The following is a 16,723-nucleotide window of genomic DNA, read 5'->3' as shown; positions in this document are numbered from 1 at the left end:
ATAATGTTTGCAGGTTGACTGTATTCCCATTTTAGGAAGTCGGTACATTTGTAACGGCCTCCTATGACATATATGGAGAATGAGATAATAACATAATCATCTGTCTTCATCATACATGAACACACTCCTCCGGGCACCGCTCCACAGTATTCCGATATGGCAAAAGCTCCAGCATTCACATCGGGTCATTTGTTGCTCAGACACAGAACCCCACCAGTTGTCACCCAGTGACTCTACAAATGAAAGCCATGATCTATCCAATAGAGGCCAGTTTCCATATGTCACTTCCATTCCAGCCATTTCCAATATACACTTGCTGTTCTTCCCCGTGCTGAGACAGGCTAAGTGTGTTCATATCCTAGGAACAGACCTTGCTATTTAACTGCTTTCCTGTGATAGTTGGTTGGGTAAACACCCGGGGGGTTGGGTTTATCCAAGGCTTGCTTGGGATTCATCCAAGGCTTGCTTGGATGAATACCCCAGAGCTGGAAGAGAGAGAGAGAGAGCCACATTATGCTAAGTGGTAAATGGGTTGCTAAGCACCCCTAGGTTGAATACACACGAGCGGTTGAGTAACAGTCCACAGATGAATAACCAAGATATTGTGCCATGAAGGGACTCGTGTTAGATAATACAGACACGGCTGAATGAGCAGGCCCAGCCATAATCACTTTCTGAATGAGCAGGGCAGAGTTGATAACACGACCTCGGAAAAGGAACAGGGGGGGAGAAGAAAAACGCTTGCTTTGTTTTTTCTATCTTTTTATCTCGTGTGAAGTATTTGGCTTTCCTTATGTGTGGGTTTGAAGTTCCACACCCAGAGAAAAGGGGGATTGTTGGGATATATTTAATTAAACTAGGTGTGGTTCATAGCTTATGAATACATTCATGTTATTAAACATAACAGGTTTGTATTGTATTGACATAGATTGAGCAACCTATAATAGAAGTGACTAACTGGAGGGTTGGTCATAGGGGCTAGTCTGTATGGACCGTTTGAGACTGGGTTGATCGCCACTTGTCTCCACTGGTCTCCTCCTTCTCCCTCTTGTTACATCCATCGTGCTCATGCACAGGTCCTGTGCTGTAGGAAAGGGTCTTAGTACAAAGGACACTTTTACAACCGTTGTCATATGGTCCAGCAAACTTGTCATTGAGTTAAAGTGTATATCTGTATCAAGCACAAACCCCGAATTATCAAACGTGACCTTGTATGGTTGTCCTTTTGCTGTTACAATTTCAAAGAGGTATCCACATTCCTCTTCATCCATATAACAGATCGCTGCAGCTGGCTTGGGGTATTCGTCTTCCATCTTTATTAGGTCCTGTATAACTTCAATGTGCTTTGATGACCTTGGGGAACTGCCCGTTGAAAGCCCCCCCACCTCCCTGCATCTCACCAGAGTAGGCCGTGATGGCAATAGCTTCTACAGTGACTTCGGGTCTATTTAGGGATGATATTAGCTGCTCTTTAGAGACGGAACCCCACCACTTCTGAGGCCAGTTGCCATATTTCCTTTACTTAGAGACACGGAGTGAGTCGAATTGTCTTCTCCCCACATAGGCCATCTTCTAATCAGTAACCTAGTTTGCTATATGTGTGTGTGTGTGTGTGTGTGTGTGTGTGTGTGTGTGTGTGTGTGTGTGTGTGTGTGTGTGTGTGTGTGTGTGTGTGTGTGTGTGTGTGTGTGTGTGTGTGTGTGTGTGTGTGAGGCATCAGTGTCTCCGGAAGGGAATAAATAGTGCAGCAAACACCAGACTCCCAGCAGGTAACAGTAAACAGACACATTGAAAGCAATGAATAAGCTTAAACCATTTGATAAAGCACACACACACACACACATCGCCGTCCTGTAGATACGACTCCTGAGTTGAAATGGTATCAGCGCTTTCGGCTGAGTCGACCGTTGAATATGATGTGTAGAAAGAATGGTTTCCAGGGTCCCCATCTGCCATAGTAGCGACTTAGATGTAATCAAAGGCACGTATAGATAGAGAACCCTGCCCTGTTGCACAAGAAGGACACCATTTACACAGTCCACTGAAGTGTGTATATGCACACATGCAAATGGCACTCGGTACATAAGCACACATCTGTCAATACCACATAAACCGATCCCAGAGAGGCCCGAGTCTACAGGCAGTTTGCTGAGATACACTTAGCGCCTCCAGTCCTCACACACTCAGGGGGTAATATCAGTCCATTAGCCTGACACACAAAAAGAACACCACGTTGGTTAGATAGGTTTCAACAGAGCCATTGCCAACCTCTGAAAAGCTCTCTGACAGCAACTCTCTTTGCTCTCTAATCAAACTCTTAGGACAACCTAAGCTTAGCCCCTATCCTCGTAACTCCATCGAACACCTCAGGATACCACAGACTGCACTTTCACTAAGGCTATGGCAGGCTGGTACGACTGCCTCCTCGAGAAGGAAAAGCTGGACCGTGTGAACGTGAGAGCCGGCAGCGCCGAAGGCGGCCATGTGACGATAGGCCCAAGGGACAGTCTCTTCACCGGACCCATGTATGTGCCGTTAACGCACTACCACCATCTCGACGCCCTATTAGCCATCATGGCGTGCTACGTCTCCCCGAGAGTGAAAAGTTTCAGCCATTTCCAATAGACACTTGCTGTTCTTCCCAGTGCTGAGACAGGCTAAGTGTGTTCATATACAGGAACAGACCTTGCTATTTAACTGCTTTCCTGTGATAGTTTGTTGGGTAAACACACGGGGGTTGGGTTTATCCAAGGCTTGCTTGGATCAATACCCCAGAGCTGGAAGAGAGAGAGAGAGCCACATTATGCTAAGTGGTAAATGGGTTGCTAAGCACCCCTAGGTTGAATACACACGAGCGGTTGAGTAACAGTCCACAGATGAATAACCAAGATATTGTGCCATGAAGGGACTCGTGTTAGATAATACAGACACGGCTGAATGAGCAGGCCCAGCCATAATCACTTTCTGAATGAGCAGGGCAGAGTTGATAACACGACCTCGGAAAAGGAACAAGGGGGAGAAGAAAAACGCTTGCTTTGTTTTTTCTATCTTTTTATCTCATGTGAAGTATTTGGCTTTCCTTATGTGTGGGTTTGAAGTTCCACACCCAGAGAAAAGGGGGGATGGTTGGGATATATTTAATTAACAGCGTTTCATCCCGTCAGCGGGATCAAAATCCAGCGAAAAATCATATCGCCATTAGCATAACAAAATTTAATAATTTGAAAAAAAAAAAAAATAATAATAATAATTTTTTATAGATACACCTCTCCTGAATCAACCCACGTCGTCCGATTTCAAAAAGGTTTTACAGGAAGAGCAAATCATTAGATTATGTTAGAGGAGTCCATCGTAAAAAGCAGCAACTTAGCCATTTTCCGACCAACCACAAGCATCACAAATAACCAAAAAACAGCTAAATGCAGCACTAACCTTTTACAAACTTCATCAGATGACACACCTAGGACATCATGTTACACAATGCATGCATTCTTTTGTTCAATAAAGTTCATATTTATATATGAAAACAGCATTTTACATCGGCGTCTGACGTTGACTAACTATTTTCCCGTCAAAAGCATCCGATGAAACAGTGCTACAATTTAATGAATTACTATTCGAAAACATGTTTAAAATGTAATATTGTCATTCTAAGATTTATAGATGAATATCTCTTGAAAGCACCTGTCATACCAGATTTAAAAATAACTTTACTGGGTAATCACACTTAGCGATAAAAGGGGATGCGATACTCAGAAAATGAGCTGGTAAATACAGCTCGGCGCCATCTTGGAACAATCGCAAATCACATCTAATGTTGTATAATATTGTCAATAATCCCTTAACTTTAGTTGTCTTCATCGGAAAGCACTTCCAGGAATCCCAGGTCCACAACAGATGTATTTTCGGTCGAAAAAGTCCATCCTTTATGTTCCATTAGCTTGCTGTTGTTAGCGCTTCTGAAGGCAGTATTCCAAAGCTCTGCCGGCCGCGGGACAGCCGTGTCGGAAAAAAGCAATTTTTTCCCATTTAGGTTCGTTCAAACATGTCAAACGTTGTATAATATAAATCTTCGGGGCCTGTTTCAACAAGAGAGCCAATAAGATTCGAGGGGGACGATTTCAATGTGTTTCAAAACGTTTCCAAAGGTGGGGGTAGACAGGGCCGCCGGCTTCATAATGGTGATGGCCCTCACGCTGTGACCAATTTCCAACGCGTCTCATTCACTGAGTTTCGACTGTAGAAGGCTCAAAACACTTTGTAAAGACTGGCGACATCTTGTGGAAGCAATAGGAAGTGCTCAATAAACGATATCTAATCTATGATTAATAGGCAACGTGATGAAGTTGAGTTCGCAATTCAGAATTCCACTTCCTGTTTCCATCTGTCTCGGGGTTATGACTGCCATATGAGTTCTGTTATACTCACAGACACCATTCAAACAGTTTTAGAAACTTTAGGGTGTTTTCTATCCACAGGTATTAATTATATGCATATCCTAGCTTCTGAGTCTGATTAGTAGGCCGTTGAAAATGGGCACAAATTTTTTCCAAAATGCGCTGTGGCGCCCCCTATCCTAGGGTAACGTCAAGAGGTTAAACTAGGTGTGGTGCATAGCTTATGAATACATTCATGTTATTAAACATAACAGGTTTGTATTGTATTGACATAGATTGAGCAACCTATAATAGAAGTGACTAAATGGAGGGTTGGTCATAGGGGCTAGTCTGTATGGACCGTTTGAGACTGGGTTGATCGCCACTTGTCTCCACTGGTCTCCTCCTTCTCCCTCTTGTTACATCCATTGTGCTCATGCACAGGTCCTGTGCTGTAGGAAAGGGTCTTGGTACAAAGGACACTTTTACAACCGTTGTCATATGGTCCAGCAAACTTGTCATTGAGTTAAAGTGTATATCTGTATCAAGCACAAACCCCGAATTATCAAACTTGACTTTGTATGGTTGTCCTTTTGCTGTTACAATTTCGAAGAGGTATCCACATTCCTCTTCATCCATATAACAGATCGTTGCAGCTGGCTTGGGGTGTTCGTCTTCCATCTTTATTAGGTCCTGTATAACTTCAATGTGCTTTGATGACCTTGGGGAACTGCCCGTTGAAAGCCCCCCCACCTCCCTGCATCTCACCAGAGTAGGCCGTGATGGCAATAGCTCCTACAGTGACTTCGGGTCTATTTAGGGATGATATTAGCTGCTCTTTAGAGACGGAACCCCACCACTTCTGAGGCCAGTTGCCATATTTCCTTTACTTAGAGACACGGAGTGAGTCGAATTGTCTTCTCCCCACATAGGCCACCTTCTTATCAGTAACCTAGTTCGCTATATGTGTGTGTGTGTGTGTGTGTGTGTGTGTGTGTGTGTGTGTGTGTGTGTGTGTGTGTGTGTGTGTGTGTGTGTGTGTGTGTGAGGCATCAGTGTCTCCGGAAGGGAATAAATAGTGCAGCAAAGCACCAGACTCCCAGCAGGTAACAGTAAACAGACACATTGAAAGCAATGAATAAGCTTAAACCATTTGATAAAGCACACACACACACACACACACACATCGCCGTCCTGTAGATACGACTCCTGAGTTGAAATGGTATCAGCGCTTTCGGCTGAGTCGACCGTTGAATATGATGTGTAGAAAGAATGGTTTCCAGGGTCCCCATCTGCCATAGTAGCGACTGAGATGTAATCAAAGGCACGTATAGATAGAGAACCCTGCCCTGTTGCACAAGAAGGGCACCATTTACACAGTCCACTGAAGTGTGTATATGCACACATGCAAATGGCACTCGGTACAAAAGCACACATCTGTCGATACCACATAAACCGATCCCAGAGAGGCCCGAGTCTACAGGCAATTTGCTGAGATACACTTAGCGCCTCCAGTCCTCACACACTCAGGGGGTAATATCAGTCCATTAGCCATACACACAAAAAGAACACCACGTTGGTTAGATAGGTTTCAACAGAGCCATTGCCAACCTCTGAAAAGCTCTCTCCCTTTGCCTAATCAAACTCTTAGGACAACCTAAGCTTAGCCCCTATCCTCGTAACTCCATCGACCACCTCAGGATACCACAGACTTCACTTTCACTAAGGCTATGGCAGGCTGGTACGACTACAAATGCTTTAGACTACAAATGCTATGATCGTATGCTATCCATTTGTTTGTCTTTTTGTATGTTCTTTGTATGCCATTTTTTAAAATATTTGAGTTAACCAATGATATTAGGCCATACTTGGCCATGATTACAAACACCTGTGTGTCTCTTGACACTATATAAATGACTCATCTCGCAGTGTTTGTGATGATACCCTGATGAAGACAGCTTCGCTGTCGAAACGTTGGTTATTACATCTTTGCATCTGAGCTCTTAGAGTGTGCGGCTTTCCTTTATTTTCTAGTGTTCTACTCCGCTAGCCAGCACCTCACCTTTAAAGGTGTGCGTTTCTTTTTTTCTAGATTATTAGGCTGGTACGACTGCCTCCTCTTGAAGGACAGGACCCTGACAGATTACGAGAAGGAAAAGCTGGACCGTGTGAACGTGAGAGCCGGCAGCGCCCGAAGGCGGCCATGTGACGATAGGCCCAAGGGACAGTCTCTTCACCGGACCCATGTATGTGCCGTTAACGCACTACCACCATCTCGACGCCCTATTAGCCATCATGGCGTGCTACGTCTCCCCGAGAGTGAAAAGTTTGTACGACTATCCCGTGAGACATGTTCACATTGAACCAGGGCAGCTGCTCCATCACGCATCACAATCCCCTGTCAAGTCAACGTGGAGAGGAGAAGAGTAAGCAAAGTATATCGAAGGGTAAAAGAGAATATTACCATCCTATTCACACTACACCCACAAGTGGAAAGACACTGGTCCACCCTGGACTTGGTCCCCCCATAGCCTTATGCGGCCAGGGACCACAGCCAGCCCTCAAGACATGGACTCCACCGCTAGCTACCAAGACCTGAGGTTCATTTCAAAGCATTACACATTCACTGTACAGCATGTATGCACTATGGTGATGACACAGAATATGAATAAAAAGCTCAACAGCCGTTCTCACAGTTCAGTGCCATGTTGTTACATTGACTATTCATCTCTACCCCTACACCTGTCTTTCACTCATTACTTTGCAAGGCATACCTCGCAGTGTTTCATATCACACATAGGAATATGCACTCCCAGCAATTACAGAGACGAGTGGTAGCACTATGCATCACTTTCCCAACCCTATTGCAGGTATAACTTAGTGTTTACATTGGGAGGGAGAAATGTAGCACATACCCCTGACAGACATGGTGAATTAGTCAGTCCTAGCAAGCAAAACTCCCGAATGCACTCTGTGACACTGAGACAGAATAGCATATTGTAGCCTAAGTCAGGTGCATGTATTATAGACACAGAGATAGTTAGGCAGGGAATAGGAGGACAGTGTGTACGAGAGACAACCCAATAAACATTGGGGCGAGGTGCAGCAACTATTACCTACATTGGATAAAGCAGGACATTAAACCAACAGTAGGGGGGAGCGACGGGAAGGTACATTTCCAAACACACCGGGTGACAGGAAGGTCAGGAATACTACTATCACACTCACCAGACACAGTGTTCCTAACCAACAGATATGTTATTTATATAGTTTTAGAATACTTTTAGAAATAGTTAGTTGATTACGGGGCCACCTCGCTGTTTGCGAACAGGGCCCTTGGTTGGAATGTGGCGCGTGTGAGTTCTGGGGCAGGACGTTCCAGTGGTATCCACCTGGTGGTAATGTGGTATAACAAATAAATGTATTAAACATTTTCAGTATTTCATTTTCTCTTTCTCATTTATTTTTCCTTTTTGTTTCTTGTCCTTGGGTTTACAGTTCTTTATCAGAGTTTCCATTTCCTCACACACAGAGACATCCAATGTTCCCACTGCAGGCCATTTGGTGTTTAATTTTCTTGTGTGTTTTTACCATTTCATAGAGATTTTATTATCTCCTCTTTACTTAGGGGGTGTCTAGTCCCTAATATCTCTACTGGTGTTGTATTCATTTTATCGATTGTCTACAGCTTAGCTATAATTGATTAAATCCTCCTTGCTATCTTCTTTTCCTTTTGATTTAATTCTTTGTGATGTCTATCCTTCTTATGTTTATTTATTTACTCACTATATCCTATCTTCTGGTTAATGATTGTTTTGGTCCTATTTTACTCTATCCTCAGCACTAGTTCCTATTTCACGGCTGGGTAGCCTGAGGCTGTTTTTCTCTACACAGCTTGTGCTTTATCCGTATGTTTTATCTTCTCACTTCACTCACCGTATATACTATATGTGTTTTGTTTAATACTTTTTATTATGTTCTGTGTATTTCACAGTGGTTACTTTAACACACTATTATGTCAATGTTTTATCTTTCCATAGCTTCTTTTGTCTGTTATCTATTGATTTTGTTCCCTCTTCCTTGTCAGTATAACCTCTCTGTCAACAATAACATATCTCTGACCTTACTGTTGACAAATGGAACCGGTCTCTAGTTGGGGGAAAGTGCTTGTCAGTATAACCTCTCTGTCTACAATAACATAACTCTGATCTTACTGTTGACAAATGGAACATTCCACCCTAACATGTAGCTGGGAATACGTTATAAACTTCAGAATGTCAGTGTGTATGCTGAACCTACTTCCTCAGTAAATGGAACTATGTATGTATGGAGGGGAAAGCCTGCTATTATCTGTCTATACTATGTATGTATGGAGGGGAAGCCTGCTATTATCTGTCTACACTATGTATGTATGGAGGGGGAAGCCTGCTATTATCTGTCTATACTATGTATGTATGGAGGGGGAAGCCTGCTATTATCTGTCTATACTATGTATGTATGGAGGGGGAAGCCTGCTATTATCTGTCTACACTATGTATGTATGGAGGGGGAAGCCTGCTATTATCTGTCTACACTATGTATGTATGGAGGGGGAAGCCTGCTATTATCTGTCTATACTATGTATGTATGGAGGGGGAAGCCTGCTATTATCTGTCTATACTATGTATGTGATGTACAACAAGCAGTGCAGCAGTAATGAATGAGGAGGAAAGTGTTTCCATAGGTTTGTGTTGTTATTATTATTAGCGGCTTGGGTCTTTTTTAATATCAAGGAATATTTCACTTCCTCTGTTCATAGGAGTAACAACATGAATTTGTCCATGAGGCAGAAGTAATGTGGTGCGACTCGAGTTTCGCCATCAGCTGGAAGACTGTGTCCCTTTTTGGTCAGTGTCAGTGGAGGAAAGAGAGAGTGGAGGGATGTTGAGAGACGGACCCTCAGTCTGCTGCTCTCTCCCTCTGCTGAGACTGACCCTCAGTCTGCTGCTCTCTCCCTCTGCTGAGACTGACCCTCAGTCTGCTGCTCTATCCCTCTGCTGAGACTGACCCTCAGTCTGCTGCTCTCTCCCTCTGCTGAGACTGACCCTCAGTCTGCTGCTCTCTCCCTCTGCTGAGACGGACCCTCAGTCTGCTGCTCTCTCCCTCTGCTGAGACTGACCCTCAGTCTGCTGCTCTCTCTCTCTGCTGAGACGGACCATCAGTCTGCAGCTCTCTGCCTCTGCTGAGACTGACCCTCAGTCTGCTACTCTCTCCCTCTGCTGAGACGGACCCCTAAGTCTGCTGCTCTAGAGACTGAGAGGTATAGAGACATACTGTCAAGGTGACAGGTATCCTAGTGGTTTAGAGACTGAGAGGTATAGAGACTTGTCACTCTAAGACAGTTTAATTTCATCTGGTTTCAGAAATAATGTATAGGATATGTTCATAACCCCGTCCACCTATAAGATGTGGGGGGATCTGTATGACTAAGAAGAGATACAAAGAACTCTGATTGTAAAACATCTTCTCTTTTAGTCCTAGATATGTCTATGGTTACTGCTGAATGTAGTACCTCTAACCCTGATCCTAGACCAAACAGTAATAACCACATTGTAATGTTAGAACACATAAGTGTATTATAAGGCATTATAAAGGTCATTAAAATAATTATAATATGTACTTCATAGAAACTGTTAACCTTTATATATTCTAACAACTCACATTTTGTTAGATGTATTCCATATTAAGGGTCCTAAACTAGGAACTAAAATATTTGTCTCCCTCTAGATGTTGTATGCAGATCTCTCTCTCTCCCTCCCTGCACCCCTCCTTCCCTTGTTCCCTCCCTCTAACCCCTCCTTCCCTCTAACCCCTCCTTCCCTCTAACCCCAGCCATCTGGCAGAACAAGGAAATCCCTCCCCCTCCCACAAACTCTCTTCTGTGAAAACTAAACTGATCTGAGTCTCTGTGTCGTCTGTCTGTGTGAGAGTGAACAACCGTCCAAATGGCTCAGCAGGGAGTTCTGCTGGACCAGGACCAGTTCCGTTGTTCTGTCTGTCTGGATGTACTGAAGGAACCGGTCACCATCCCCTGTGGACACAGTTACTGTAGAATCTGTATTGAGGGCTGCTGGGATCAGGATGTTCTGAAAGGGGTCTATAGCTGTCCTCAGTGCACAGAGACCTTCACTCCAAGGCCTAATCTGAGGAAAAATAACATGTTGGCTGAGATGGTGGAGAAACTGAAGAAGACAGGACTCCAGGCTGCTCCCCCTCCTGCTCTGTGCTGTGCTGGACCTGGAGATGTGGCGTGTGATGTCTGCACTGGGACCAGAAAGCGGAAAGCCCTCATGTCCTGTCTGCCGTGTCTGGCCTCTTACTGTGAGACTCACCTCCTATCTCACTATGAATCTCCTGCTTTGAAGAAGCACAAGCTGGTCAAAGCCACCGCACAACTACAGGAGAAGATCTGCTCTCATCATGACAAACTGCTGGAGGTTTACTGTCGTACCGATCAGCAGGGTATCTGTTATCAGTGTGTGATGGATGAACATAAAGGCCATAATACAGTATCAGCTGCAGCAGAGAGGACTGAGAAACAGGTAAGACCAGAACAACTTGTTGGTGACTGTCTGATAAACAAAGAGTTAAACATACAGTACGAACTGAGGCTGTTTGAATATGAGACCATTCAAATGAAATGGATCCATAAATATGAACACAACCTTGAGTAAATAGATATGTTAACCCAGATTCTTCAAATGTATCACCATTTTCTAAAGTCTGTTAGGTTCTGAACACACAGAGTGAAAACTCAAACCAAGTTTATTCACCCACTGGGTCATACAGCTGCAAAGACAATGTTTGATGACACAAGAACATATATTTATAACCTCATACTAGGCGGGGTCAACTGTTACACATGTAGACAGCCAATACATCTCTGTTGCTAGACAGGAACTGAATTGGTTCCTCTCACTGGTGAAGTCATGGCCCTGCCTGATGCTAAAAGCTTTGTGGGTTTGGAAGTGTATGTGTGTGAGATAAGACTGTAGTAGGAGGGTCGTTGGGGTGGGCCTCTCTGGCCCCCCCTCCGAGAGGTTTCTTCTCACTTCATCTGTTGACTTGAACTCGAGCCGAATTCCTGGCTCCTCCCTAGTTCTGCAGCTGGCCTGCCTTATCAGAGACTAACTAGACTGTTGAATTCCTGTCTCCTCCCTAGTTCTGCAGCTGGCCTGCCTTATCAGAGACTAACTAGACTGTTGAATTCCTAGCTCCACCCCTAGTTCTGCAGCTGGCCTGCCTTATCAGAGACAAACTAGACTGTTGAATTCCTGGCTCCTCCCTAGTTCTGCAGCTGGCCTGCCTTATCAGAGACTAACTAGACTGTTGAATTCCTGGCTCCTCTCTAGTTCTGCAGCTGGCCTGCCTTATCAGAGACAAACTAGACTGTTGAATTCCTGGCTCCTCCCTAGTTCTGCAGCTGGCCTGCCTTATCAGAGACTGAAAATAGTTGCCCTTTGCCTCCCTCTTTAGGAACAGTGATATTCAACAATAACATGTTTGAACAGAATATTTCAGCACTTCCCCTTGTCTCTCTCAGTAACTTTCCAACACCAAGTTCCTATCCACCCTTCATTGACCCCAACATATACATTCCTTATACATGTAAAGTCATCAATACGATATAGTATGGTAACATGAATAAGTATATTTCTAGCTAGAATCCAACAAGTCAAACATCATTATCATTACTTATCAAACATCATTATCATTCGTTTTCAAACACCATTATCATTCATTATCAAACCCCCAATCAACTCCCTGTTAAAACTATAATCATTCACATGACTACATAATGATATATTTTCAGACAGACACTTCCTCAATATTTTGATCCTTATCTTCTATGGGTCCTATGTCACATTACTATACTATTGATCTACTGGACTAATAAAGTTTGATAGCTCATTGAAGAGTGATTCTCCACAGAGGCAGCTGGGGATGAGTCAGCAGAAGGTCCAGCAGAGATTCCAGGAGAGAGAGAAGGAGCTGAAGGAGCTCCAAAAGGTTGTGGAGTCTCTCAAGGTGAGTATTGTTGACCAGAGGAGACACACCATTTCACTTCTCTCCTCCAATCAGAGAGAGAGAGAGAGGTAGAGGGGGCCCTCTCCAATCCCACTGACCCCACCGTTGAGAACAGGCTGTCTTGAGCCCTTTAAGAGAATAGACAGCTTAATGTAACTGACGGGATATGAACCCTGGTCTACTGCAGGAGAAACCAACATATTGACCATTACACCAAGAGGACATTCCCTATTGGGCCGACAGTGGTTTAGAAGTCGCAGGCGGGGCTACCGCATCACATTACCATGAGTAACCATGGCTGACTCATGTCCCCTATACATTAACATGGAGCTCTCTCTCTCTCTCTCTCTCAATTCAATTCAAAGGGCTTTATTGGCATGGGAAACATATGTTTACATATGAACAGAAATGAACAGTGAACATTACACTCACAAAAGTTTCAAAGGAATAGAGACATTTCAAATGTTATAATTCAATTGGAAAACAGAGTTTTTTTGTGGTTTCACAGTGGGTGGGACTTTCGATATTTGTTTGTGTTTCTTCTGACCAGAGAGAGTGGTCGCTCCGTGTCACGCAACTTGGGTCAAGATCTGTTTCTTGTTTTGCTCTGAAGAACAGGGCACCATTGAAAGGAGTGATTTCTGGGGTAGCGTTAGTGTGGAGGTGGAGCAATTGAAGTTGAAGGCTCTTGGTGTTTGTGATGCCCGCCGCTTGGTGTGAAGCAGACCAGGTGGTGAGCGTGGTGAAACAGAGGAGTCACTGTCAGCGTTTGAGTTTTTACCCGACAAAGTTATGTTGAGATATATCAGTTATCCTGTTAGAGTCTTTGTGTTGAATCCACTGAGCTGTTTCAGGTGCAACGTTTATGGTCATGTTGCAGCAGTTTGTAGGAGGGAGATTCCACGATGTGGGAAGTGTGCAGGAGGTCATGGGATAGAGGACTGTGTAATTTCGGTGGATAAAGTTGTGTGTGTCAACTGTAGGGGTGTCCATGTTGCTGGGGATCAGAGGTGTCCAGTGAGAGAGAGGCAGGTTAAGGTGGCTAGAGTCAGAGTAGTGCAGAAGGTAGCGTATGCTGAGGCAGTGAAGAAAGTAGAGGAGGATGGGTCAAGGGTGTGGGATCCTGAGAGGATCCCTGTGAGTAGTATCCCTGTGAGTAGTAGATCTGTGCCAGCACAGAGGAATTGGCCAACGAGTGATATATGCTTCAGTAAGGTTGGCTTCTTAGAGTTCAAAGCAATGGTTATCAACTGTACCTCAGAAATGGAACGTAAATCACAGACAATAGATGTTGTGGTGGCAGCTGCAGAGAAGTATTTGGTCATGTGAGATTTGACTTCAGAAGAGTTCCAGGGTGTGTTGAGTGGTGGTGTCCCGTCCTCCCAGGTCGTTGGCATGGTGCAGGAGCAGATAGGGTCAAAGTAGTGGAATGGGGTAGTGGGTTTTTAATGAGTGTAGGGTTAGTTAGCATGGTGCAGGAGCAGATAGGGTCAAAGTAGTGGAATGGGGTAGTGGGTTTTTAATGAGTGTAGGGTTAGTTGGCATGGTGCAGGAGCAGATAGGGTCAAAGTAGTGGAATGGGGTAGTGGGTTTTTAATGAGTGTAGGGTTAGGACAAATGTAAGATCAGAGACATTTTGATAGATGTGTGGCAGAAGAGATGGGACTCTGAGCACAAGGGACGGCATTTATATGTCCTCTAAAGGTCGGTGGACCAAGATTCAAAGGTCAGATTAGGAAGGAAGAGGTGGTGTTTACTCGATTGTGCTTAGGACATTGTACATTGAACTGGTCCTTACATCTGGTTGGCAGCATGTGAATGGTTTGTGTCTGGAGGGTATTGTCAATGAAACGGTGGAGCATGTATTGTTATATTGTTGTAAGGATGTTGAAGAGAGGGAAAGATTGAAGTGTAGGGTCATTGAGGTTGGATGGGGTTGGGGGGTGGAAGGGATTTGGGGGATGGGGGAGGGTCTATTAGAAGTTAGTAGGACTCTTTTTTATTTTCTCAGAAGTACTGAGTTAGGTAGGAGGATATAGAAATGGTGTAAACCGTGATTGAACACACTCCAGCACAGTAGGTGGCGCCATGCACCTTTAACGTTGGTTTGCGGACCGCCATTATATCATAGAAGAAGAAGGTGTTGTGTGAGGGTTTTGTGGTTCCTGAGGAGGGCTACTATTCTTTTTGCGTATTTTCCAGTTGTTAAGGGTTTATTTATTAGTTTCCACTGTTTATCGGTTAGAGTTGAGGGGGGAGTAGGGTAGTTTGTTAGGGAGGTGTGATGTCCTCAACCGAGTGGAGAAGAAAAGCTGTCTCTTCAGGTGCGTTCTGGAGAATGGTGTGGAGGAATTATTGATCATGGTCAGTGAACAGGTGGGAGAGGAACATATACACTCTGTATCCAGAATGAACAAGGCGGTGGTTGTGGTAATGTAAAAGGTGAGTCTTGTTGCCCAATTAGTTACCAGTATGATTTATGTGAGGGGTGTGTTGGTGCTGATTTCGACAAGAGTAGTGGTGTCTAATCTGCCACCGTTTCTTACGTACGAACAGATCCGTAAAGAGTTGGTTGGTTTTGGTAAATTTACAAGTGGTTTTCATTTCGTGGCTCTCGGCTGGGTCTCTTTTCTTAGGCAAGTGTTTGTTTCTTAACTGAATTCAAGGTTAAACGTGGCAGGGGTGGTACATAGGGTTTGTTTAGGGCAGACAAGCGCGTCCAGCCAGATAAATCTAGTTCACTGCATCCGCCAAGGAGCCCAGTTATATAATATTACCATGTGTCCCAGCTGTTTTGTAGTTTTGAATTAAACGGCGAAAAAGCGGGGCTTATTTTAGGTCATGTTTCACCCTTCCAGCTCCTATTAGTTGTATTGTAAAAACAGGTCTTATTTTAGTTCATGTTTCACCCTGCCAGCTCCTATTAGTTGTATTGAAAAAACAGGTCTTATTTTAGGTCATGTTTCACCCTGCCAGCTCCTATTAGTTGTATTGAACACTGTTGCACCAACTCACCTTCTGAAAGTTCTATTCCCAGTCCATTGTTCTGCGTCACAATGTCAGCTTCACTATTGTTATCAATGAGACCAGCCCGCATTAACCTGTTGGGGTAGGGGGCAGTATTTACACGGCCGGATAAAAACGTACCCGATTTAATCTGGTTATTACTACTGCCCAGAAACTAGAATATGCATATAATTATTGGCTTTGGATAGAAAACACCCTAAAGTTTCTAAAACTGTTTGAATGGTGTCTGTGAGTATAACAGAACTCATATGGCAGGCAAAAACCTGAGAAGATTCCAAACAGGAAGCGCCCTCTCTGACCATTCCTTGAGCTTCTTGACTCTGTTTATTGAAGACTGAGGATCTTTGCTGTAACGTGACACTTCCTACGGCTCCCATAGGCTCTCAGAAGGCGTAAAAAGCTGAATGATGTAATTCCAGCCACAGGCTGAAAAACAGTAGCGCCTTTGGTAAGTGCTCTATCAGAGGACAATGGGCTGAGGCGCGTCCACGAGTCGACCCCATGTTTTTATTTTCGTTCGTCTTTGAACCTAAACACAGATTCCCGGTCAGAATATTATCGCTTTTTTACGAGAAAAATGGCATAAAAATTGATTTTAAACAGCGGTTGACATGCTTCGAAGTACGGTAATGGAATATTTAGAATTTTTTGTCACGAAATGCGTCATGCGCGTCACCCTTCTTTACCATTCGGACACACTATCAACAGCCAGTGAAACATCAGGGCGCCAAATTCGAAAACAACAAAATGTCATAATTCAATTTTCTCAAACATTCAACTATTTTACACCATTTTTTAGATAAACATCTCCTTAATCCAACCACGTCCGATTTCAAAAAGGCTTTACGGCGAAAGCATAAAGTTAGATTATGTTAGGACAGTACATAGACAAAACATTACACACAGCCATTTTCAATGCTAGGACAAGCGTCACCAAAAGCAGAGAACCAGCTAAAATTATGCACTAACCTTTGACAATCTTCATCAGATGACACTCCTATGACATTATGTTAGACAATACATGCATTTTTTGTTCTATCAAGTTCATATTTATATCCAAAAACAGCATTTTACAGTGGCGCGTGACATTCAGAAAATGTATTTCCCCCAAAACTCTCGGTGAATCAGCACAGCAATCTACAAAAATACTCGTCATAAACGTTGATAAAATATTAAACTGTTATTCAAAGAATTATAGATTAACATCTCCTGAATGCAACCGCAATGTCAGATTTCAAAATAACTTTACTGGG

General features: G+C 43.8%; 2 protein-coding genes across 2 annotated transcripts in view; one reads left to right on the top strand and one right to left on the bottom strand.

Moving 5' to 3' along the window:
• The window catches only part of LOC123731727 (E3 ubiquitin-protein ligase TRIM47-like), an 89,068-nt gene that overhangs the window by 23,649 nt on the left and 48,696 nt on the right, over nt 1–16,723 (bottom strand). The gene's annotated exons all lie outside the window — the stretch shown is intronic.
• The window catches only part of LOC106568789 (tripartite motif-containing protein 16), a 30,969-nt gene continuing 24,198 nt past the window's right edge, over nt 9,953–16,723 (top strand). The window contains exons 1-2 of the mRNA XM_045711130.1: nt 9,953–10,957; nt 12,348–12,443. Of these exons, the coding sequence (XP_045567086.1) occupies nt 10,361–10,957; nt 12,348–12,443 (693 nt within the window). The 5' untranslated portion in view covers nt 9,953–10,360. The remainder of the gene's footprint in view (nt 10,958–12,347; nt 12,444–16,723) is intronic.

Source organism: Salmo salar, unplaced genomic scaffold (assembly GCF_905237065.1).
Source record: "Salmo salar unplaced genomic scaffold, Ssal_v3.1, whole genome shotgun sequence".
NCBI lineage: Eukaryota > Metazoa > Chordata > Actinopteri > Salmoniformes > Salmonidae > Salmo > Salmo salar.
The sequence above is the reverse complement of the archived record's forward strand: the minus strand, read 5'-3'. Positions and strand labels throughout refer to the sequence as shown.